At 41.2% G+C, this 25,267-nt stretch overlaps 1 protein-coding gene across 1 annotated transcript in view; it reads right to left on the reverse strand.

The window, feature by feature from the left end:
• Nucleotides 1-24,856, reverse strand: part of SHC3 (SHC adaptor protein 3) — a 177,491-nt gene extending 152,635 nt beyond the window's left edge. The window contains exon 1 of the mRNA XM_037797101.1: nucleotides 24,026-24,856. Coding sequence (XP_037653029.1) covers nucleotides 24,026-24,514 — 489 coding nt within the window. The 5' untranslated portion in view covers nucleotides 24,515-24,856. The remainder of the gene's footprint in view (nucleotides 1-24,025) is intronic.
• Nucleotides 24,857-25,267: the final 411 nt, after the last annotated feature.

Consider the following 25,267-nt stretch of genomic DNA (forward strand, 5'->3'; position numbering starts at 1 on the left):
ACGCGGAAGGTTCCAACATCTATCGAGCGTTTGCAGTATGTGCCTTACGAACACTTACTCACTTTACCCCTCCTGACAGCCCTGTAAAAACAGAGCTCTTCTTAACCCCATGCCTTAGTTTGCCAGGACTTCTGTAACAAATACTACTAACTGGGTGGCCTCCCAGTAGGAATTTGTCCCCCAGTTTTGTAGGCTAGAAGTTAACATCAAGGTGTCTGCTGGGCCATGGTTCCTCTGAAGCCCATAGCGTCGTGGCAGTGGCTTCCTGGCCATCCATGACTCAACTTCTGCTTCTGTCACCTGGCCATCTGTCTCCCCATCTCGCCTGCTCCTGTGTCCACATTTCCTGTCTATCAAGATGCCAGTTATGTTGGATGAAGGCCAACCCTCATTCAGTTTGGCATCATCTTGGCTGATAACATCTTCTAAGAGCCTATGTACAAATGAATTCACACCCACAGGGCCAGGGCTTGGACCTGATCATGTCTTTATTTGAGCCAGGATTCAGTCCACAGCCCCATTTTACAGATAAGGAGCCTGGGGCTTGGGTGCACCTCCACACGTCTGGCATCACGTGTGCATGATGCAAGAAAAGTTCAGTCAAGTTTTCTATACGGCCAGGAAACCCAAGGAACCTGTTTTAAGGGTGAAGCCTGACTCTTTCTGAGCCAGAAATGTGGTCTCAGTGCAAGGAGGCATAAAAGGCACCCGAAAAGAGGGAGATCTGTGATGGGCTTGTGGGAGGGAATGGCATGGGTATTTTAAATGTGGAATATGACTCCTGGGGAGGAATGTAGACCCAGCATCGTGGGATGGCAAACATCTTCTTGACCAAAAGGGGGATGTGAATGGAACTGAAATAAACTTCAGTGGCAGAGAGATTCCAAAAGGAGCCTAGAGGTCACTCTGGTGGTCACTCTTATGCACAATATAGACAACCCTTTTTAGGTTCTAATGAATTGGGGTAGCTGGTGGTAGATACCTGAAACTATCAAGCTGCAACCCAGAACCCATGAATCTTGAAGACAATTGTATAAAAATGTAGCTTATGAGGGGTGACAATGGGATTGGGAAAGCCATAAGAACCACGGTCCCCTTTGTCTAGTTTATGGATGGATGAGTAGAAAAATAGGGGAAGGAAACAAACAAACAAACAAACAGACAAAGGCACCCAGTGTTCTTTTTTACTTTAATTGCTCTTTTTCACTTTAATTATTCTTCTTGTTATTTTTGTGTGTGTGCTAATGAAGGTGTCAGGGATTGATTTTGGTGATGAATGTACAACTATGTAATGGTACTGTGAATAATCGAATGTACGATTTGTTTTGTATGACTGCATGGTATGTGAATATATCTCAATAAAATGAATATTAAAAAAAAAAAGGCGATGGCACGCTTGCAGTTGTGCTACTTCCTTTGCTAGATTTTTTTTCAAGCCCCATCCAGTTAATTCAGGCAAGAAATTAGCTGTTGGGTTTACATCCTAACCCTATGTCTAGATTTCCTTAGCTAATGTGACAATTCTCTTTTCATCTTTCCTCTCCCAGAAAAAATATACATTAACACAAATGCCATATAAGCTTTCATCAGAAGCCCTAGAATGAATGTAAATGTTAGCTGGCAGCGTGTGTCATCCATCTCATTTACAACGAGGATGCTGACTCAGAGAGAGGAAGTATGACTAGGGTTTCGTTCAAAGTAAACCATTGTGCTCCACTTCATTTGAAAATCACAGTCATGAAATAGACCACATCTGCTGTTCCAAGTCAAAGGAAAAGAGGAAAGAAATATTCCAAAAATACATGTTGGTATTACAGCGAAAGTCACAATCTAGCTAATTTGTGAGGGAGGCAAAGCTAGCCAGTCTTTTTTATTTTTTTCTAGTGTGTGTCCATTTACCACTCTTACCTTACTCTGATGCTAAACTAGCTGTTTAGTCTTAGAGAATCTATTCTGGATCTCTGGACTTTGATTTTGTTCATCTGAGCAGCAATCATTTCTGGACAAGATGGCACCTGAAATGGCCCACGTAGCTCCTCTCTGTGTGGCTGGAGCCTCTCAACTAACCCTTTCAGGCCTAGTTCTACCAGCCAAGTTCTCACTCCCATTTCAGGTCAGATGGAGCCAGCCCTGGTCATCTTTCCTGTGGACCCACCCCACCTTGTACCCCAGTTTCAATGCTGTGCCTCCAGTTTATCAGACTGGACTGGATCTGAATTTCTGGTTTTGCATTCTACTCTGGGTTTGGGGACCCTATGCCTTGAAACTCCTTTACTCTCCTTGCTCTTAGGGAACCACCATCCAGCTGACAGTATGGGTTTGAATGACCAAGAACAGGCCCCACTGTCTCTGAAAACCAGGCGAGAGTTTTCACGTTGGGGTTCTCAGCTCCCCAGGTCCAGCCCATGCCCCATCCCCAATGGTTAGGCTAAAAAGTCCTCCCTTGCTGAATGGATGTGCATCATCCAGACCTAACAGGACCCAGGCTGTATCCCCTACAGGAACATCAACACAGTTGCCCCCATCTGATAGGCTGGACTCCTTTTGGGGTGCCTGTACTGGTTTGAATGTATTATGTCCCCCAGAAAAAGCCATATTCTTTGATGCAATCTTGTGGGGCAGACATATTAGTGGGGATTAAGTTGGAACATTTGGATTAGGTTGTTTGCATGGAAATGTGCCCCACCCAACTGTAGGTAGTAACTCTGATGAGATATTTCCATGGAGGCATGGCCCCACCCGTTCAGGGAGCCATATGAATGAGCCGACAAACAGAAGGAACTCAGTGCAGCTGAGAGTGACATTTTGAGGAGGAGCTACACCCAAAAGAGACACTTTGAAGAACGCACAGGAGCTGCAGATGAGAGACAGTTGGAAGACGGCCGTTGAAAGCAGACTCTTGCTCCAGAGAAGCTAAGAGAGGACAAATACCCTAAGTGCAACTAAGAGTGACATTTTTGAGGAACTGCAGCCTAGAGAGGTATGTCCTGTCAATTGCTGATGTGTTATCTTGGACACTTTATGGCCTTAAGACTGTAACTGTGTAACCAAATAAATCCCCTTTTATAAAAGCCAACCCATCTCTGGTGTTTTGCATTCCAGCAGCATTAGCCAACTACAACAGTGCCCCTGAGCCCAACAGCACCACTGTAGATAGCCACGCTGGATAAAAAATATCAGCTGCTGATTCTGACTCATCTCAACCCCTCACCACATCTGGCTTCCGAATCATCATCTACCTGCTTTTCACCTTCACATGCATTCCCTTTGCCTCAATTTTTCTCTTCTAAATCCCTACTGATTGTCAACTCCAGTTCTGGTTCACTTGACTTGGGATCGGAGGGTTCAACACTCTTAACTGCCCCTAAAACAAGAAATTCTTCCCAGAGTTGGTTAGCCAACTCCACCTACCTCTTTGTAGAGGAGAACTTTTTCTATTAGACTTTGAAATTCCACCTTTTTTCATCAGCAGGGCTGATTCTTATCCTCATCCAGGCTCTCTGCATGGGTCTTTCTAACCCAAAACCCATAAATATACACTAGTGACAGCAACATTTATGTATCTGAGGTAGGCACCTCCAAGATGGCCACCAATGACCCAAGCCTCCTTGTAGTCTCCCCTTAATGGAGTCCCCTCCCTCACTGAAGGGGGCTGACTTGTGTGGCCAATAGTATATTGTGCAAGTGATAGCCTGTAACTTCCAAGGCTAGGTCATGAAAGGCATTGCAGCTTCTGCCTTGATCTCTACTCACTCTGAGGAAAGCCAGCCACCATGTCATAAGGACACTCAAGCCATCCTATGGAGAAGCCCACCTGGAGAGGAACTGAGGCCTCCTGCATCCAGCCAGGTACCTTCTGCCAACCCTGTGAGGAAGCCATCTTGAAGTGGGTCCTCCAGCCTTCAGAGAACTGCAACCCTAGCTGACACTGACAGCCTAATGAAAGACCCAAGCTGGCAGTGCCTAGCCAAGCCACTCCCTAATTCCCAAACCACAGAAACTCATTTTAGAGTAATTCGTAATCCAGCAACAAATATCTATTGTAGTATCTTCCTCTAGTTTTCTCTATGCTCCTACACAGACATAAGCAACATTTTTTTAGATTAAACTTTTAATTTTGAGATCACTGTAGATTCATGTGCAGGTATAAGAAATGAATAGAGAAATCCCATTTACCCTTTACCCAGTTTCTCCCAGTGGTAACGTTCTGCAAAATTACAATATCACAACCAGGATATTGACATTGATAGTCAAAATACAGAATAATTCCATCAACACAAGGATCCCAAATGTTGCCCTTTATAGCCGTGCATGCCTCCCTCCTTGCTTCCCTGATCCTCTGGCAGCCACTAACTAATAGGCTCTCCATATCTATAATTTTGTCATTTCAAGAAAGTTGTATAAATGGAATCACATAGCACATAAACTTGCAGGATCAGCTTTACTTTCACCCAGCATAATTCCCTTGAAAGTCATCTACATTGTTGCATGTATCAAGTATCAATAGTCAATTCTTTTTCATTGCTGAGTAATATTCCATGGATGTAGCAGAAGTTGTTTAAGTATCCTCCCCACCAAAAGACATCTGGATTGTTTCCAAGGTAGGACTATTATGAATAACGTGGCTATGAACATTCTGTGATCATAAATTATCATCTCTCTAGGATAAATGCCTAAGAGACCAATTACTGGTTTTCAGCAGTTTTCATGTTAAGTTATAGGAAACTCTGTTGGTCAGCTGACAGATGGCCCCCACAGATATTCAACTTCTAACTCCTGAAACATCTGAATGTTACTTTAGTTGCAAAAAGGGCTTTATAGATGTGATTAAGTTAAGGATCTTCAAGTGGGAGGATGATCCCGGATTATCTGGGTAGACCTCATGGAATCCCAAGAGTCCTTAGAAAAGGGAGGCAGGTGGAGATTTGACTACAGATGAGCAAAAGGCAACGTGACAATGTAAGCCGAGACTGGGGCACTGTGGCCATAAACCAAGGAAGCCGAAATCTTAGCATCTGGAAGAGACCAGAAACATCCTCGCCAGGAGCCTACAGAAGGCACCAGCCTGCTGACATATTGACTTCACTTGACTTTAGCCCTATAAGATTCATTTTAGACTCTGACTGCCAGAACTAAGATACTGAGATTTCCACGGCTTTAAGCCATTAAATTTGCAGTAACGTTATAGTGGCAACAGGAAACTTAATACATTGCCAAACTATTTTGTTTTGTTTGGGTTCAACTGAGTCCAATAGTGATATCCTAAATAATGACGTTTTTTACAAGGTGGCTGCCCCATTTTATATTCCCACCAGCAATATGTGAGTGATCCAGTTTCTCTGCATCTTTGCCAGTGTTTGATGATGCTGCCTTTTTTTTTTTTATCTTAACCATTCCGGTGGGCACGTAGTGACATCCCATTGTGGTATTAATTTGAATTTCCCTGATGGCTAATGATGTTGAACATATATTCATATGTTTTTCTGACATCTGCATAGTCTCTTTGGTGAAATGTTCTACATGTCTTTTGTCCATTTTATAATTGGATTGTTTTATTACTGTTAAGTTTTGAAAATTCTTTATATAGTTTAGGTAATAGTCCTTTGTTGGATATGTGGTTTGCAAATAATTTCTTCCAGTCTGTAGCTTGTCTTTTCATTCTCTTCACAGGGTATTCTGCAGAGCAAAATTTTTAATTTTAATGAAGTAAAATTCATCAATTTTTCCTTTTATGCATTGTGCTTTTGATGTCAAGCCAAAGAATTCTTTGCGTATCCCTAGAATAAATCCCAAAGATTTTCTCCCATATTTTTTTCTAAGATTTTTATAATCTCATGTTTTACATTTAAGTTGGTGATCCATTTTGTGTTAATATTTGTATAAGGTGTGAGGTTTAACTCAAATTCTTTTTTTTTTTTTTTTTCTTTTTGCCTATGGAAGTCCAATTGCTTCAGCACCATTTGTTGAAAAAATTATCCTTGCTCTATTGAATTGCTTTTGCACCTTTGTCAAAAATCAGTTGAGCATGTTTGTGTGGGTCTATTTCTGCATTTTCTATCCTGTTTTACTGATCTGTGACTTTCTCTCTGCCAATAAGATACAGTCAGGATTATTGTAGCTACAGTAGTCTTAATTCCTCCCACTTGATTCTTTTTCAAAATGGTCATGACTATTTTAGTTCCCTTGCCTTTCCATATAAATTTTAGAATAATCTTATCTATATCTACAATGAATCTTGCTGAGATTTTGATAGAAATCACATTAAACCTATAGATTAATTTGGGACAAATTGACACGTTTACTATGTTGAGTCTTACAATCCATTAACACTGTGTATCTCTCCACTTATTTAAGTCTTCCTTGGTCTTCCATCAGCATTTTGCAGTTTCCAGCATACAGATCCTATACACATTTTGTTAGATTTATTTGTATCTCATTTTCTTTGGCAAATTTGTACATGTTATCGTCCTATTATTTTCAGTTCCCAACTGTTCATTTTTAGTACATAGAAATGAGATTATTTGTGCATGTGGGTATTGTATCCAACAATCTTGACAAACTCAGTTTTAAAAGTTTGGTTTTTTGTTGTGTGTTGTTCTTGTTGTAGTTGTTGTTGTTTGAAATTCCTTTGGATTTTCCATGTAGACAATCGCTGTCTGCAAATAGGGACAGTTTTATTTATTCCTTTCCAATCAGTGCCAGTTTTATTTCCTTTTCCTGACTTATTAGAGTGGTTAAAACTTCCAACATCATGGTGAAAAACAAAGGTGAGGGCAGATGTCCTTTTCTCATTCCCAGTCTTCAGAGGGAATTGTTAGGTCTTTCACTATTAAGTGTAATATTAGCTGTAGTTTCACGTAGATGCTCTTTACCAAATTGAGAAACTTCCCTTGTTATTAGTCACATGAAACCTTTTATCACAAATACACATTGGATTTTGTCAAATGCTTTTTCTGTGTTAGTTGATATGATCATGTTTTTTCTTATCTAGCCTGTTGAGATGGTTGATTATATTGATTGATTTTCAAATGATGAATCAGCTTTAAATACCTGGAATAAATCCCTGTTAGTTTTCATGTAAAATTATTTTTATACATAAAACTCAGAATTTTATCACGGATTTTGTATCCATATTAATGGGGGTATCAGTCTGTCCTTTCTTCTTTTGTATAGTCTTGTCCTGTTTTGGTATCAGGGTAATATTAGTCTCATAAAATGAGTTGGGAAGTGTTTCCCTTTCACCTATTTTCTGAAAGAGATTGTGCAAAAGTGGTGTTAATTCTTTAAATGTTTCATAGAATTCTCTAGTGAAACCAGCTTGCCTATAGGTTTCCTTTTGGGGATCTTTTTAATTACAAAGTCAATTTCTTTATGGTTCTAAGATTTTTCAGGTTGTCTATTTCACCTTGGTTGAGTTTGGGTAGTTTGTGGTTTTCAAGGAACTGGTCCATTTTTCTAAGCTGTCATATTTATGGGCATCAGGTTGTTCACAGTATTCCCCTATTGTCCTTTTAAAGACTCCAGGATCTGTTGAGTTATTGCTTGCTTCATTTCTTGATATTGGTGATTTGCATCTTCCCTCTTTTTATCTTTGTCAGTATTGAGAGAAGTGTATCAATTTTATTGAATTTTTTTCAAAAAACAAAATTTTGCTATCATTGATTTTTTTCCTACAGTTTTCCTGTTTTTTATTTCATTGATTTTTGTTCTTATCTTTATTATTTCTTTCCTTCTGCTTGATTTATGTTTATTTCCCCCTTTTTCTAAGTTTCTTGAGGTAGGATCTTAGACGATTTATTTGAATTTTTATCACTTCTAATGTAAGCATTTAGTGTTATAAATTTTGCCCCTAGCACTGCTTTAGCTGGGTCTCATATATTTTGATATGTTGCAGTTTCATTTTTGTTCAAATTTATGTATTTTTAAAATTTCCTTTGAGACTCCTCTTTTCCTGTGGATTATTTTCAGGACAATGTTGTTTAAGCTCCAAGTGTTTACACATTTTCCTGTTGTCTTTCTGTTACCCCATTTCTAACTTCAGTCCATTATGGTCAGAGAACATACTCTGTATGATTTCAATTCTTTTAAATTTTATCAGATTTTTTTTTACAGCTCAAGATCTGATCTATCTTGGTGAATGTTCCTTGGGCCCTTGAAAAAATAATGTTCATTCTGCTGTGGTTGAGTGAAGTGTTCTACAGACATATATTAGATACTGTGGTTGGTCATGTCATTCAGATCTTGTGTATCTTTGCTAATTTTTCTGCCAAGTTGCTCTATCAATTGTTGAGAGTGGGGTACTGAAGTCCACAATTATAGTTGGGGATATAGACATAAATTCTGGTAATTGTTTCTCTTATAAGAATGGGTTCACGTGTGGTAGGTTGAATTATGAATCCCAGAAAAAAAAAGCATGTTCGTAATCTTAATTCATTCCTGTGGGTATAAACTCATTGCAAACAGGGCCTTTTGAAGATGTTATTTTTATTTAAGTGTGACCTTAATCTTATTGCTGGAGGCTTTCTGATAAGAAAACAACATGGGAAAGAAGCTGCCGGAAGCCAATGGAACCAGAAAAGAAAGGAAAGGACATCCCCCAAGTGACAAGAGAGCCAAGGAACCCAAGGTTTGCTGGTCAGACAGACACTAACGACCTCGAGAGGAAGCAAGCCTTCTAGTGTCTAAATTGTGATCTGATAAATTCCTGTTATTAAGCAAACCCATTGTGTGGTATTTGTCATAGCAGCTGGGAAACTAAGACAACTTCACACACACTTTGTTGCAGTAAAGCTCTTCTCACACAACAATGCCTTGTGAGAATCCTTCCAAGTCCAATTCACTATTTTAAATAGCTGCACAGTATTCCACGGTGTGAAAAATGCAGAACATATTCAACCATCCTATTGTGGCACATTCACTCCAGCAGTGAGTCCATTGACCTACTCAATTTCAATTCTGAGTTTTGATGGCTAAAGGCTGGAAACTGACTGTAGTTGAGTGGTCTGCAGTACGCAGGGATTGGGGAAAGTCTGTATTGGGCCTTTTGGTAAAAGAAAGTGTTATTTTAGAAATCATCAAGAAGTCTATATATTGTAACAAACAAACCCTACAGAAAGAACCTATCATCCTTTCTTGAAAAAAGGGTTTATGGATCTTAGACAAAATCTTCTAGGGATATGAAATAAATAAAAATCTAAATTATTCTTAGCACAGGACAAACATCTGTAAATAGAACATATACCAACTCTGGCCACAACTGCAATTCCACCAAATTCTTTACCATTATCAGGGTCTCTTAAATTTGATTAACAAACCAGAATTTAAATAGATAAGAACATCCAGGATGTAGTGAGAACAAGACTGTCAAAGAAGTGGGAAATGTTTAGCTGGGAGAAAAGAAGGCTACAGGAACCCATATCTTCAGATACCTGAAGAACGGTCATCTGGTAAGGAAGGAGCTCAGTTCTACAGGGCTCAGGAGGGCAAATGTAGGCTGGATGGTTGGAGGTTACAGGAAACTGACTTCAGTTCAATCCACCAATGGCCAGCAATGGACCTGTCACTCCGTTAAATAGGGAGCTCCCTGCATTGAAGAAATGCAAGCAGAGACCTGCTGCCCGAGGATGGAAAGCCTAGGCTGGGTGTTCAATTGGGTGCATGCCAACTCTAAGAAGCAATGGCCCATGTTAAGTGCAGACGCTTCTGATTACAGTCAGCCTGAAGCAGAATGGTTTCCCCATGGCCCTCTGCACACACGTGCACCACTCCGACCTCCAAAGCATTTCTCATCCTGATTTTCCTACCTGAAATAGCCTTCCATCCTCCACCTACCCAGATCTGACTAATCTTCCAAGACCCAGAAAAAAAAAAAATCCCACTTCCTCTGTGAAGCCTTTCTCCATAACTCCAACCCACCACTAATCTCTTACCACATAATTAGTACCATGTTGAATGCAGATTATTTTTAATATGAGAAGCTTTTCCTGCTTAACCAAACTGCAGTTTCCTCTCAGAAAATCATTCTGCACTTCTCTTACAATCTACGATACCTTACACAGTGTGTGACTGAGCCCTCGAAAGAGACTTGATATCTTCATTTCACCCTTTCTTTTTTATAAATCCTTGTGCTTTAATTAGAGGTGAGAGCACATGCAAATGTGAAGGAGTATAGCTTTCTCTTGGGAAATATCCTGGTGAAATATTTTAACTTAATAATGACCACTCGGGGCTCCCATGAAAGTGGAGTCTCTTACAGAAATCCCCCTGTAATTACCCTTAAGAAAAAATGGGCAGAAGAAAACAGAGTTCATGGTTCTGCTAATAATGCTTCCCATCTATGGAGCAGCCTGTAAAGCCTTTGAGTGGGCTGTGGCATGCGTGCCAGCTCATATAAAGAACAATTATCAAGGAATGTACAAATAGAACATAATTCAAAGTGTGCCTTTTAGGAGTTACATTCTTAATTGCCAACAATGTACAGATAAGCCCATTTGCTACCTTCTTGCCCAGTAACACTTATGGTCTGTCCCATTTCCCAGTGCCCTCCAGCTACCTCTCTTCCTTCTGCCTAACACACAACTCATGCCCTCCTTACCACATGTGTGCAAGCTCCCTCCAGATTCCAATTTCCTAGAGAGCAGGGACCCCCAGATTCTCAAGTGCCCCAGTGTTAAGCATCTGGCCGTTCTTCACTTAGTATATATTGGATTTATGAATACAAAGATAAATACATGGAGCTGTGGAGACTCGGAAGAGGGAGACACCAGCTCTTCCTGACTGGGAGAGAGAGTAGAGAACAGCTTCTTATTTGGGCTGAGTCTTGAAGGTTAAAGAGCATTTTTCTAGGTCACAATGGGATGGAGAAAAGGGTACCCAGAGGAGAAGAATTTGCACTAAGGCCAGAGATGCAACTTGTTTGGAGAAAGCAAATCATTCCAGGTAGGCTGAAACATTAGGCAGTGGGACTAGAGATGAAGCTTAAGAGTTAAAGTGATGCCAAACTTGGAAAGGGTTTATGCCCATAAAATGGAGTTTTGACTTAAGAGAGCTTTTAATTAGGAATATGAGGTGACAGATACCTATGTTAGAAAGGTAAGTGGTTCAGCACATTCACAAAAAAAGGTGAAAAAAATACATATTTATCTCACTAGATGCTAAAAAAGCCCTTCATAAAATTCCACTTTAAAACTTCTATTTTTTAAAAAGTGGAAAAACTAAGGTAATAGGAAAATGTTCTTAACTTGTAAAAGTGTACATAATAACAAATGTCATCTTTAGGAGCTGAATACACAAGTACTCCTTTTAAAGCCAAGCGCAAAAATAAAAAAACAAAACTCACCTTCACCAATAGAAGTGATCATTGTACTTAAGACTGCAGCCAATGCAATAAGATAAGGAAAATATTAATATTGGCTATAACTTGGTGTACACAGATACAAAAATAGCTTCCCAAGTGGAAAAAGTGCATGTCAAAGGATGTTAATTATTTTATTATTTTGAGAAAAACTGAAAACCACCCATATGTCTAACAATAAGGAACTATTCAATAAATTTTGTTTCATCCATATATTTGAATATAAGCAAATGCCCAAAAGAACAAAGCAAAACTATATGCACTAATATTGAAAGATCTTCAAGGCACATTAAGTGAAAAGAGCAAGTCACAAGATAATATATGTAGGAAGCTCTCATTTGTGTAACAGAAAGAAGAAAAAGAAAAATCTGTGTATGGGGAGGTTGTGAACTATATAATTAGCAAATAGTTCACAGTGATTATCTCTGAGAGGAGTAAAGACAGACTTATCTAGAAGAGGATTGGAGGGAAACTTTCAATGTTTACTCCATGTATTTGCAAATTGTTTAAATACATCTGTAAGACTACAGCATATATTTCTCTCTGATTTAAAAATAAGTTTTTCCCAAAAAAGTCATCTGATGAGACCAGTTAATTTATTGCAATAATAGAGACAAGAAACCATGAATCAGAACAAGTGTAAAGGAAAACAAGGTTAGAAACCATTTTGAGGTAGAAATGGCAGAATGTACTGACTGCACAGACGTAATGGGTTCAGGAAAAAAACGTGTTCTAGGATGACTGTAAAGTCTTTAATTTGGGGAAGTGGTTGAACAGTGACACCAAAAACTAAGGAATGGAACCAAGGAAGAAGAGAGGTCGTGAATTCAGTTTGAGACAGACTACACTTGAGAGGCAAGTGAAACAGTGGGTGTTGGAAGGAGAGTAAGCAGCTGGACGAACATAAGTCACTGGCATTTAGCTGGTTCAAGCTGCAATGTCTCCTAATTAAGTCTATGTTCTCTCCTACCTTTCCAATCTCTCCTCCACATAGAACATAGAAAAATTTGGGGCAGAATCTCCAGCGACTTCTCCCTGCACTTGTAAGATCCACAGTGTGATAGAGACACAACCCTGGCTTCTGCTCAGACCTCAGGCTGGTCATCCTCTACCAGGACCAAATCACTCCAGCCACACTAGCTGCTGTCTATTTCTAGCTCTTCCCCCTGGAAAAAAGCATTAACACATATATGAACACATCTCCATCCTCCTGGGTAACGTCCATTCATCAGTTAGATATCTATCAGTATCATCTCCTCAGAGAAGCCATTCTTTTCTTTTTTTTTAGGTAGCCTTTTATTTTGTTTCAGAAACTTTGTTTTTATGACATAAAATAAGTACTCAGGGGAAAATATATAAAAATATAGCTAGATATGTATAGTTGAAAGTACATGGTATTAAATTCAAAAGGTACAGAGATGGGTATATTCAGTGAAAAGTCAGTCTCCTGTTCCCCAGACACCCATTTGTCCTCACTGGAGAAAACCATTGTTGTTTTTAATTCATTTTGGTGGAGAGTATCCTTGTGTTCCAGTTTCCTAAAGCTGCCATTAGGTAAAATACCAGAAATGGATTGGCTTTCATAAAGGTGATTTATTAGGTTACAAATTTACAGTTGTAAGGCCATAGAAGTAGCCAAACTAAGGCATCAACAAGAGGATTCCTTCACTGAAGAAAGGACAGTGGCATCTGGAACACCTCTGTCAGCTCGGAAGGCACATGGCTGGCATATGCTGGTCCGTTGCTCCCGGGTCCTGGTTTCAAAATGGCTTTCTCCAAAATGTCTCTGACCTTCTGTCTCTCTTAGCAGAGAAGCCATTTTTAATTCCCACTTCGCCAGCACCCACATGGTTCCCTGGAATTGCCCTCTCACCTGCACTCCCCATTGGCACCAAAAGAACAATCACATCTGTTTGATTCACCACTTTATCCCCAACTCTTAGCACAGGCATACCCCTGAACAGCCACTCAGTTGAATTAAATAATTGACTAATATATTGGTGGGGGAATAAATTAATGAATAGACAAATGGAAAAGGTAAGACTGCTCAGAAACAACTAGAAACAACAATGAGAAGAGGGCTGCACAGAAACCAAAGAAGAAACTTCAAGGCAGATGCTGGTGGATCTTTGAAAGAGATGTTGTCTGGGTCCATGGCATCAGGTGCTGCGAGGAGAGAGGTCAAGTCAAAACATAATTGGAAAGGGGCTTTAGATTTTCCAGTTAGAGAGTCACTGATAAACATTTTCCAGAGTACTATCCACAAATCAGGGGAAGCCAATTGTTGCACGTTGATGAAGAGAAGAAATGAAGTAAGGAAGAAAGAGGTACAGAAGGAAAGAATGGGTGCTTAAAGGAGAGGCAAGGAGGAGGGGAGGCTGTTTTAGGGTGAAAGAGATCTAAGGATGTCTATAGAATAAGAAGTATATGTATTTATATATAATAAATTATGTAGTAAAAACAAAGGCAATAAACTCATCACTTCCTAATTATTGTATTCCAGTTTACTATTGCTTGTATTCTTGAGGTTAAGTCCATTGTATCTGTGTGGTGTGAACACTCTACAAAGCTATGCTACTCCACATCACTTCCTACCTCCCAAAGGCAACAGGGCAGTCACTTCAAATCAGCCATGGCGGGAGTATTTACACCACGGAAATTGGCAAACACTACACACTCTTGGCTGGTTTGTCCCAAACACCAGGCGTTAAATGTTTACCAACACTCCCCTGCCCCCGGGGTCTTAATGAAGTTGGCAAACTGACACAACAGGAGTGAAAAGTGAGGGCAATAAAGGAACCAGAGTTTGTGGTCCCCACTGGAGCATCAGAATTCCCCCCTGCTGGCCATAATTTGATGAATTGTTACTTTTTCCCACCTGAGTTAATAAGTCACTCTGCAAACAAGGGTATTATCTATTATAAGAGTTGCTACTTCCAGTGAACAATCACAGCTCAGTTCTTTAGATAGTGCAGCCATCAACTCTTTGAAAATAACGATCCTTAAAAAGGCAGTGTCTGCAGCCAGGAGACCAGGAAGAGGAGGAGCTGGAGGACTTGTTCATAAGGAAGGGGTAAGACAGACAGAGCGAGCCAAGGGCTAGAGTGGTTCACAGCCGCGTGTGAGGCTACAGTTCCTGGAGCGTCCTCTGGCTTCCATCAGAAACATGGACATGGAAACTCAAGGGATAGAGGCTTTCCAGACTGAGAGGGGCAGGTAGTCTTAACTGCAGCCCTCTCTCAGCACTTCCTCTGGCCTTCCATTCCGGCTTGCCCACTCCACTTCCATATTCCATCCAAAGCCCAGATTGCAAAAGGGGCCCAACCCTCACTATCTCCAGTTTCCACGAATACTCATGTGCCGGTTTGAATGTATTATGTCCCCCAGAAAAAGCCATATTCTTTGATGTAATCTTGTGGGGCAGACATAATAGTGGGGATTAAGTTGGAACGTTTGGATTAGGTTGTTTGCATGGAGATGCGCCCCACCCAACTGTGGATGATGGCTGATGAGATATTTCCATGGAGGCATGGCCCCACCCATTCAGGGTGGGCCTTGATCAGTGGAGCCATATAAATGAACTGACTCAAAGAAAAGGAACTGAGTGCAGCTGTGAGTGACGTTTTGAAGAGGAGCAAGCTTGCTAGAGAGGAACGTCCTGGGAGAAAGCCATTCTGAAACCAGAACTTTGGAGCAGATGCCAGCCACGTGCCTTCCCAGCTAACAGAGGTTTTCTGGACGCCATTGGCCATCCTCCAGTGAAGGTACCCAATTGCTGATGTGTTACCTTGGACATTTTATGGCCTTAAGACAGAACTCTGTAACCCAATAAACCCCCTTTTATAAACGCCAATCCATCTCTGGTGTTTTGCATTCTGCAGCATTAGCAAACTAGAACAACTCATTTCCTACTTTTTTAATTTGGTCGAGGAAGGTGAATAGAAACATACATCCAAATACTTTCCAAAAATCTGTGACAGCAAGTCGTAAATTGAGAAAATGGCATCTATGAACACTATCATGATGATTATTATTGGCAGATTGGGAAAACAATACCTGTGTTTTTCAACTCTAGTGGTGAAACACTTGGATCTAGTTTACACCTTTTCCCCCTGCTGGGTGCATCTGTCCCCAGCTGTGATTCTATATCATGAAAAAAGAAGATGGTTTAAATTTTCTACTAGTGAACTTGCTCCTACCTTGGGTGATAACAATAAGTAGGACATGGCTTTCCTGGAGGACAGGAGTTGCAGCGAGCCTCCTACAGTGAAGTCTTGTTTCTTAGCTCTCCATGTGAGCCAGACTCTTAGTTTTGCCAACTTTATACCCAGGCCCTCAAAAAATGTTTGAAGAACTTTCTAAATCTGTCTTCATTTGGTGCACCCAGGAACTTAAGGAAATCTGATAGTTTTCCAGGCAAGTTTTTTGCCATTCCTCACCCATTCTCATTTATTCTTTCAGGGAATAGGGATCCCCAAAAGGGCTGAGGTCAGGGAGTAGCAAGCTCCATACTTCGGAAGCTTGATGTATATACTATTTACAACAATTTTGGAAAACACCCATTTCCAAAAGGAGTGTCCGATCCATGCAAAAGACCCCATGCTGACAGATAAGTGGGGGGTCCAGTGGGGCCTGAGCCAGCGGCAGGAGATACAGCTGAGAGTTTCTCTCCAGGGTGCAATTTCAGTCTCCCTAAGACCGGACTCAGGGGCGCAGCCCATCTCCTCACAGTTGCCAAGAGGACCCGGAAGTCAAACGCAGTGATGTTGGAACGCCCTGTGGACGCTGAACGCGCTCTGCAGTTATTTGCAGTCTTGAGCCCAAGGCCGCAACTGGATCGCCAAAAACACGGTGATCTCTCCGTGGCCCGTAGCGGGAGGCACCCAGCAGATCCGCGCGCTCCTATGGCACCGCGAACACCGATGGTCAATTCGTTATTGAACAGACGGCCACCAGCTTGTGATCGGCGTGGGGCCCTCGATATCATAAGGAGCCACCTCATTTCTTAACATTCAGGAAATCGGAACGGTTGTTCCTACGGCTCCGTCCACATCAGAGTAAAGACACGACCATGAAAGTCAGCAGAGCAACAGATAAAATGATGCAAAGTCTGGAGACCGATCTTAAATATTTCAGTGGGGGTCGGTGCAAAAGGTGAATTAACGAATTGATACCTATGGATGCCGAGCCGTGGGGGAGAGGGAAAATGGGTACCTCCGGGTTCATTATATTATTCCTCCTATTTTTTTATGCTCATATGTTTTGTGTGTTGTATGTATGTTTGAAATTCTCAAAACTGAGCTCCAAGAAGTTGAGGAAGCAAGAAGGGATGTGCAAAAGGTGGAAGATAAAGGGGGTTTTTTGGCATTGGACAGGGTAGAACCCAGCAGGAACTTCACAAACAGTGCATGCTTTGGGAGCCTGGAGTGTAGCTCCTGCAGCTAAGAGAAGGGATAGGGAGAGACACAAGGCTTGGAGATCTGACTGCATGATTTACTGTATTAATAGAAAAATTAATGCACTCATGGTTGATGAAACACATAATATCCTCATAATTAATACTTACTCATCAGCTACTTTGCCCATTTTCAAAAAGACCAGTATGTCAGTGTGAGGGGCTGATTCTTTGAGACAAAGACTGCTCAAACAGCCATGTTTTTACTGTTTTACCCAAGAAGTAAAAGCTGCCTATTAATCTTTCTTTGCAGAAAGCAAGAGAGGCCCAGATTATATGGCATCTCCACTGAAAATCAGGCTGAGGACTAGGTCTTTATCAATAGAGCTAAACCCATTTTGATTTCTGATTTTTTTTCAACATAAGGTTTCTCTTTGGGCAGGTGGCTTTAAAAAGTTTCAGTATTTGCAAAGCAAAAAAACAATCGTATTAAACATATCATCGGTCAGTCCCTATAGACTGCCAAGCAATTGCATTTAATGGAATCTGACAAAATGAAGTTTGCCAGAATGATCTGCAGAGAGAAGTTCCGATGTGAGGTTAGGTTAAGGCCAAGTTCCACAGAGTTTGAAGGGTTTGTACCAGTTTGAATTCTTATAACTCAAAATGAAGTCTTTGCTTCTTTTTCTTCCTATTTGATAAACAGAAGTGAAGGAAAACTCTTTTGAGAGATTTTTTTCTGTTTGAAGGAAACAACACAATTCAGATGGTTTTGAGTCTAAAATAAGCAACGTCTTATCAATTAAGCTCTTAGAATTTTTTTTTTCAGAAAGCCTTGGCTTTGACAAGGTCTCAGAATTCTGCTGGGGGTGGCAGTGAACTGGGGAGCCCCAGGGGTCAAGGTGAGAGCACCTGCTCCACTTCCCTGCAGTCTCTCCCTCCAGCCACACTGGCTGTGGAACAGGGCAAGACAAATCAGAGTCCAGAATCCATGGATCTGACTAAACTGCCACCATCTGCCCTGGCTCATCCCAGCTGGAAGTACCAGCCAGAAGCTCAGCCAAGGAAAGGAGAGACAGGCTGTCTTCATCTAAGCTCTTCAGGTGCTGCAGGAGGTTTCAAGGCACCTACAACACCTTTTGTCCCATTCCCTTCATCAACATGAAAAAGTCCAGCCCTGCCTGTAACCATGGAAACTCAGCCTTTGACCCCTGGCATCTTGCTGAGGAAGCAACGGTTCACTCGGAGATTCCTAGTGCCTCCCGTGCTCCACCTCCTGCCAAGTTCAACTGGGACCATCCTGTCTATTTACCATCGTGACTGTCCTGAAATTCTGAAATGATGACTCAAGGAAAATTCATCAATCCTAACACTGGACTGTTGTCGCCGATGTTGTTTCGGTGGGGAGGGAGAGAGCTGAAATCATAATGGGGACAAAATGGGTTGCTTTTTCACCTGCAGTGAAAACCAGTTATTATGAACTTGCAGGACCAAAAGCAACTTGTAAGGCCTATTGTGCAGTTGCACACCCATCACATAATCCTCATGACCAATGTCCATCTTATTGTGCAGTTGTACACACACACATACACACAAGCTATGACCAACACACACAAACATTCCATGGCCATCATCCATCTATTCAGCCAGCCATTCTTATGCTCAGTGCCTCCCACCATAAAGATATTCCTCATCCAGTGCGTATTTCTGGTCTCTTATGCTAAATTTCAAAATGTTTTTTTTCCTTGTTCTTTACTCAGAAATATGCACAACTGGTCATTTCTTTCCATTACATCCACACCCATCTTTCTTTCTGAATTAAATAATTCCACATAATTCTTCCTTGGATATTTTCATTTAAAATGCTGACTCATTATCACGGCTTCCCCTGAAGCCAGTCAAACCTTCTGCATCCGCCTTGCAGTGTGAAGTGTGGCCCCAGCCACAGCGATCCAGCAGGAATCTGACCTGCGTAATACTGCTCCTGATAGTACATTTCATTTCTGTATGCCCATCCCTTCTAATTGCAGTAGCTCTTGGGGCAAGAAACTGTCCCATTCATGATGTCCCACCATTTCTCCCTTGGCAAGGTGCCCAAGGCTGGAAGGCTAAAGCCTCCAGAGAAACCAACCCCAGCTCAACCCTTCCTTCAAATCCCTGTGGCGAGGGAAAGCAAAGTCATGGACTGACTTCATAAGCCCCACACAATGAAGAGGCAAAGTGGAGCTGGAGTCCAGGAACCTGACTGCCCCCCAGACCAGGACACTCCACAGAGCAAGCCCCACTCTAAACACCAATATCCACTCCAGGAGGAACTGTATATCCTTCAGGGAGAGGCTATTTGCTAGAAAGCTGGTCTCTTAAGTTTGCCTTGCATGTTGGCTATCTAGACTCTTGTGTCCCAGGGCTTTGCTTAAGTGGTATTTGTCATAACATCCCTCAAAAATGGGGCATATATTCAAAGATGGAACGTATTGGCGAGGCAGTGGACTTAGAAGTCCATTTTTTACAGGATTAAAGTTTTCACTAATAGTTTATCTTTCAGAATTATTTGTTTTTAAATGTGAATATGAAAAAAATGAGGAGTATAATCAGGTATTTCTGGGAATATGTCATTTACTATTTTCTTACCAGGAACAATAAACAGCCCCTGTCCAAAGTAATCACATGTCCATGTGTGTGTGTATAGGTATATCAGTGTGCATATGTGTACTTTTGTCTATGTGTGTATATGCATATACCTGTATATATGTATGTATGTGCATATCTATGTGTATCTGTGTATTGGGTTATCTGTGTGCACATTTGTGAATGTGTTTGTGTATTGTGTATGTGTGTATATGTCTTTAACACATCTTCTATGCTTGTGTCACATCAAAAGAGAAATGACACGTTTTCCGGCTCAATTTAATAACTTTGTCTATTAATGTCAAAAGAATTTATTAAACTATTTTTCAAATCTTTGGACAATATTTATATGCAATACTTAAGATGCTATCAGATTTTTAAACAACTTAAAAAATTTTAACTATTAAAGTTCAACTCTACATCAAGGAACAATGAAAATACCATTTTTAACCTAGAATTAAAATAAAACTCAATCAATTCCATAATAATAATATATCATAGCTAATGTTAAATAACTTTGCAGATGATTATTTTGCATGATCTTTGCTCACAGTTACCAAAAGAATATGACACTAAGAAAAAAATATTGAAGATATTTTTATAAACACTGAGTCAAGTGAAAAACACTTGCCAATTAAGAATCAATTTTAGAATCAATACATTTTTAAAGACCATCTATAAAGCACAAAGAACATCTATAAATAAAACAAATAATTTATACCACCCCAAATATCATCAGATTCACAAACGGAAGAGAGAAAATAGTTTTTAAACAGTTCCCACAAAAACAAGACTTCATTCCAAAAGAAACACAATCCAACATTAGAGGAAATAATTCAGTAATTTTCTGATTGTTCAAATCTCCAAGTGTTAATACTGAAATGACACTCCACAAACTGAAACCTATAAAAGTTTGACTGAGCCTTCACAAATACTTATTCTTGCCACAAATACTTGTTCTTCTCACTAAATGTGGAAGACTTTATCAGTAGCTCTACGTATTGAGCACCGATAGTCATTGCTTTTAAAATGGACCTCCTAAAATTCCTGCCGTTGGACACGAGGATCAAATGATTACATCACAGAATTAAATCTCTTGTAAAGTCTGTGGTGCTCTCAGAAGGAGACTTTCTTTTGGGGATGCATCCCAGGACTGAATTCTAACCCACTGCCACAACCCACATGTCTGGGAACAGACCCAGACAGGCACTTTTAAAGTTGAACCCAAAGGCTGAATTTTTTGTCTTCAGATGTTTCTTCTTCTTGAGCTCATTGACTATTTTTAAGAACTAAAACATGCTCCCTGCCCCCAGGAGCTGTTTGTGTCTATTTTCCTTCCTAAAGCCTCTGGTCTGTGCGCATGTGCACACAGGAGACGAGAAAGAGAAGCCCAGGAATATTGCTTTACAGACTTGCTAACGGGCAGCTAGCACAGTCCACTGGCAACCGGGGTCCTAGCCCAAGCTTTGACTTTGGGGTGATCAAATTTAAGGAGGTGGGCTGCCCATCTAATCAACACTCGTTTCTATGTTTCTTTCTCTGTTCCATACAAATATAAAATTGATTTAAGTTTCTAAATGGAATCTTCATGAGAATATTCATTGTCCTTTGCTACTGAGTTTTCCTTTTCCGTCTTTCAAGGGGGTAATTTCTTATTCCTTTTATGACACCAAAAGAGAAAAACAAGTGTCAGATATACTTAGGGAAGCCAAAAGGTGTTACCAATAGCCATGCTGGCATAAATATAAATTTTGAGGCTACTTATGCTGGAACCTTCCTCATTTGCATAACCTCATGCTGTTATTTAGAGCAAAGTCAAATGATGGCATGAAGGACAAATTAAACATTATATGAGCTTTGAATTCTGTTGTTGCTCAAGAACTTTTTTCCATTTTGAAATTTTATATCCTTCATTATTAATATTGCAAGCTACTGTTCAAATGCTTTGATGTTTATCAGCTGATCAAAACCCACCAGATTTCTGTATTTTAAAACTTCACTTTCAGGTAAGTAGACTCAATTGAAATATGCTTAAATAATAATTCTGCATGCAGCGCCTTAAAATTGTTTGTAAGTTGATGTTTCTTTAAGGGGGAAATCTATAATTATACAGCATTTGAATTTTCCAAGAAACTGGAAAACATTTGAGGTTTTCCTCAATTTAGAAAGAATTTAAATAAAAAAGAAAATAAGTTATTTCCCAAACTCTAAACATTTAGAATATACCATCAATGACCAGTAATATTCTAATTATTGTCTTTTCTATCTGTCAGGAAACTTTTGAAGTAACGATACCAATAAAACTTTTCACAACTCAGTCAATAACACCAAATTAAGATTTTTTTTTTCAGTTTTATATTTTTTCAAGAAAAATCAGTTCACAGTTTTAAACCCATCTTGTGGACTGGGGAAAATTGCACACGTGCACCAACAGAGGGCCATGTGATCATTTGAATCAAACATGTACACGAGAAAGTGGCCTTTCGTGTCTTATTTCCTGTGCCATATGATTTCAAACTTCCCCAGAGAAGTCAGGCCCAACACCTGAGTTTGTGTTCACAGGAGACCACTTTTCTCAGCTGCTGATTAGCAAGGGGGCAAGCCAAATAACAGCAGACATTATAAATGAATTGTGCTATGCGCCCCGAGCTGCAACCCAAGGACAGAAATGCTCTCCCTTGACTGTGAGACAGGGCATAGCAAACGAGACAGACGTTTCGGAGCAGGTCCAGCCCTCTGACTGCTTGAATATTGCTACTTGTTCTGCAGCTGAGGCTAAGCCACGAAGCCGGAAACCAACAGAACATCTAAGAAGAAACAACTTATTTTAGCATGTTCATCATCCATTTACCATGTTTGAGCTTTAGCATTGGATATCTGCCTTTTTTCTTCAAAAAGTAAGAGCAAAGCTCCAAACACATTGAACGTTTGTTTTTTTTTTTTAAGGAAAACTTTAAAGGCATAAGTTGGAGAATTCTCCCTCAGTTTGAAATCTATCCTCTATGATGAAGACGATAGGTATCGAAAGTTTGCCGAGATCTATTTGTCTGTTTTAACCATAGACTTTGTTTTTTCTTTTTTTTTTTTTTGAGATAGGTATTATACCAATACTCTAGAAGTAATAAACTCTGGTATCACTTTTTCATCTCAAAGTTGTCAGAGGGATTTGGTTGGTTGGTTTTGTTTTTTCTTTTTGCTTCTGGTCCCCAATTATATAACATAAACAGACAAAGCAAATAGAAAATTCATTTTGTTTTATAATAAACTCAACCAAATATTTTGTGCTGACCTACATCCCTTTTGGTAAAATGTAATAATTTTCAGAAGCCAAGACTATGATGAAATTGAAAATGCAGACTCAGAAGGCAAAGAAGACCTAATTTTTAACACTGATCATCACATTAGTTTATAAGTACTTTTTATGTAGTTTGAGATAACCCACGAAGTCAAAACGTCTCCTTTAATAGCTTGTTTTTTGTTAACAGAAATTACCAAGATGCTGCATTTTACTTGAGGATGTGTTCTGTTGAATTTTTAAACTTGATCTGCAGCCAATATTTACAGACCACACATCCTGCAGGTTTCTCAATGTTATTAACTACACAGTGGGGATACAGTTAGTGCCTCGTTTCTGATTAAATCAAAAGTAATGCCTTGGAAGGACAGGACTTAAATAATGCAACTTTGATCATTTTCACACCTTGTATAGTAAATATCTGCCCAAGCCTTAGAGCACTGTAGTAGCTAGCTGCTACCGACATGCCTAGAGAAAGTAAGCATTTGGCCAGACGAATTTAACTGTGCTGAGTATCTGATTCCTTAAATATCATAAAATGTTTGCATACAGGAGGAATTTCATTGAATCCATTTTGCCTGATTTTCTATTCTTTGTGTTGGAGGAAAACAACTCCTATCCAGCCAGTGTCTCTAGATACTGCACCTATTTAAGTTAAAGATCACAGTCACTGGAAAAAGATTCCCCAGTTCTAGTTTTGCTGCTATAAACCACAATCATTAGGAACGGGATGAGACAAACACCAAAGAAAATCTTGCTGGGCCAAAATGTACAACCCATATTATGTAAAGAAAGAGAGCACTGGGCCTCCAGTTGGAAGGGGTCTAATCGATGCCATGGGAGAAAGGAAACTCCTACCTTCCTCGGGAAAACATAACCCAAGTAGTGACAATGCATGCATTTTTCATCTCGAGGAGGCTGCCCCAGTTCTGCAAAGTGTTTTTAATGTCTACTAGGTGCCGCGTGACCCACAGTTTACAGGAATGGGGGCCGATGCCGAAAGGGGTACCAACAGGCCATATTGTAAAGCCAGGAGTCAAAAGAGTGGCTCCAATGGGAAAACCGGGACAGAGCGAGGAAAACCCTATTTTTAAAACATTTCCCCCAATGGATGCTGAGCCGGCACATTTGTAGTTAGTTCCCTCTTCACTGATTGCTAAGGAGTGCGCATCTCCTTCCTCCAATGTGGCAATTCCGGATGCTCTCTGCATCCCCGGGCTCCGAGCCACGCAGCCCCAGCAGGCAAGGAGTCTAGAAATGAGCTTGCCCCTCCACCCACCCCCACCCCAGTCCCCTCACCCGCCCGCCGGCCCGAGGGGCCCTTGCCATTGACAAGCCCGAGTCCTGCACCCACCTTGACGACGTACGTCACTCCGGGCCCCAGGACCTGGTCGCTGGCGTGCAGCCACCCCCTGGGGGGCCTGGGCAGCGGCTCGTCGTCGGGCCGGCCCTTCCTGGCGCCGCTCATCGCTCCCGGGGCCCGCGAAGCGCTGCCCGGACCCGGGGCGCTGGCGGCCAGGCTGGGCGCGCTGCAGCTGCCGGTGAGCTTGGCGCCCGCCCGCTCCCTCGCGGCGGACGACAGGCTGCGGAGACCCGAGCTGGAGAGTTTCAGGTGGGACACCTTGTGGAGCAGGTGGCCCAGGCTGCTGGGCCCATCGTCCGGCGCTTTGCGCAGCGCCTCGCTGGAGACCAGGTAGGGGGACGCCGCGGAGGTCGCGGGCGCTGCTGAGACCTTGCCGCCGCCGCCGCCGCCGCCGCCGCTCATGGACAGGTTGTGGATAAGTTCATCGACTGATGTCACCGAATCATTCCTGAAGCGGTTATACTTGGTACGTTGAAGCATGCCCTTCTATCTGCTCGCCTGCATTCGCCCGGGCGCTGCTGGTGCCAGCCCCGAAGCAGGCTGCCTCGCATAGCAGGCGAGCCACCGTCTACGGAGCAAGGACGAAAAGTGGGTGCCCCCGATACAGTTTTTTTAAGAAGGAAAGAGGCACAGGAAAATCGCACCCTCCCACCATTAAAACCAACAACAGCAGTACAGCCTCGACCCAGAAGGAGACTGTTTATGATTCCACGTTTGATTTGGAAAAGTAATAGTTTCCTCTGATAGCAATTCCAGCTGCTTGGAGCTGCCAACTCTCTCCCAGCAAAAGCATGACTCACTCAATGAGGAGACCCTTCTCAACAAAGGCTCGGTGAACACTGCAAATCACTTCCTGTAGCAAAAAAAAAAAAAAAAAAAAAGGAAAAAAAGAAGAAAAAAACTACATCCACCCACTGACAGCACACTAGAACCAATCAATTCTCAAATTTCCTTTTTCTACCTTCCCAGATCTTTCTTTCCAACCTTTGATTCTTCACCCTCCCACCACCCCACATTTGTGCCCAAGGTAAATCCAGTTCCTTACAATAATCCAATTAACTTTCTGAAACCCATTATTCTATGCTATGTTTTTATCCTTCCTGCTCAGCCCATCTGTGGGAGCCATAAGAGTATCTGACGCGTTAAAATGTGACGAAGGCTTTTTAAGAATAAGATCTTCAGCAAATCCTGATGAATTCTGCTTTGGAAAGCAGCAGGAATTTTAGAATAGCA

The sequence above is a fragment of the Choloepus didactylus genome, chromosome 10 (genome assembly GCF_015220235.1).
Source record: "Choloepus didactylus isolate mChoDid1 chromosome 10, mChoDid1.pri, whole genome shotgun sequence".
Taxonomy (NCBI): Eukaryota; Metazoa; Chordata; class Mammalia; order Pilosa; family Megalonychidae; genus Choloepus; species Choloepus didactylus.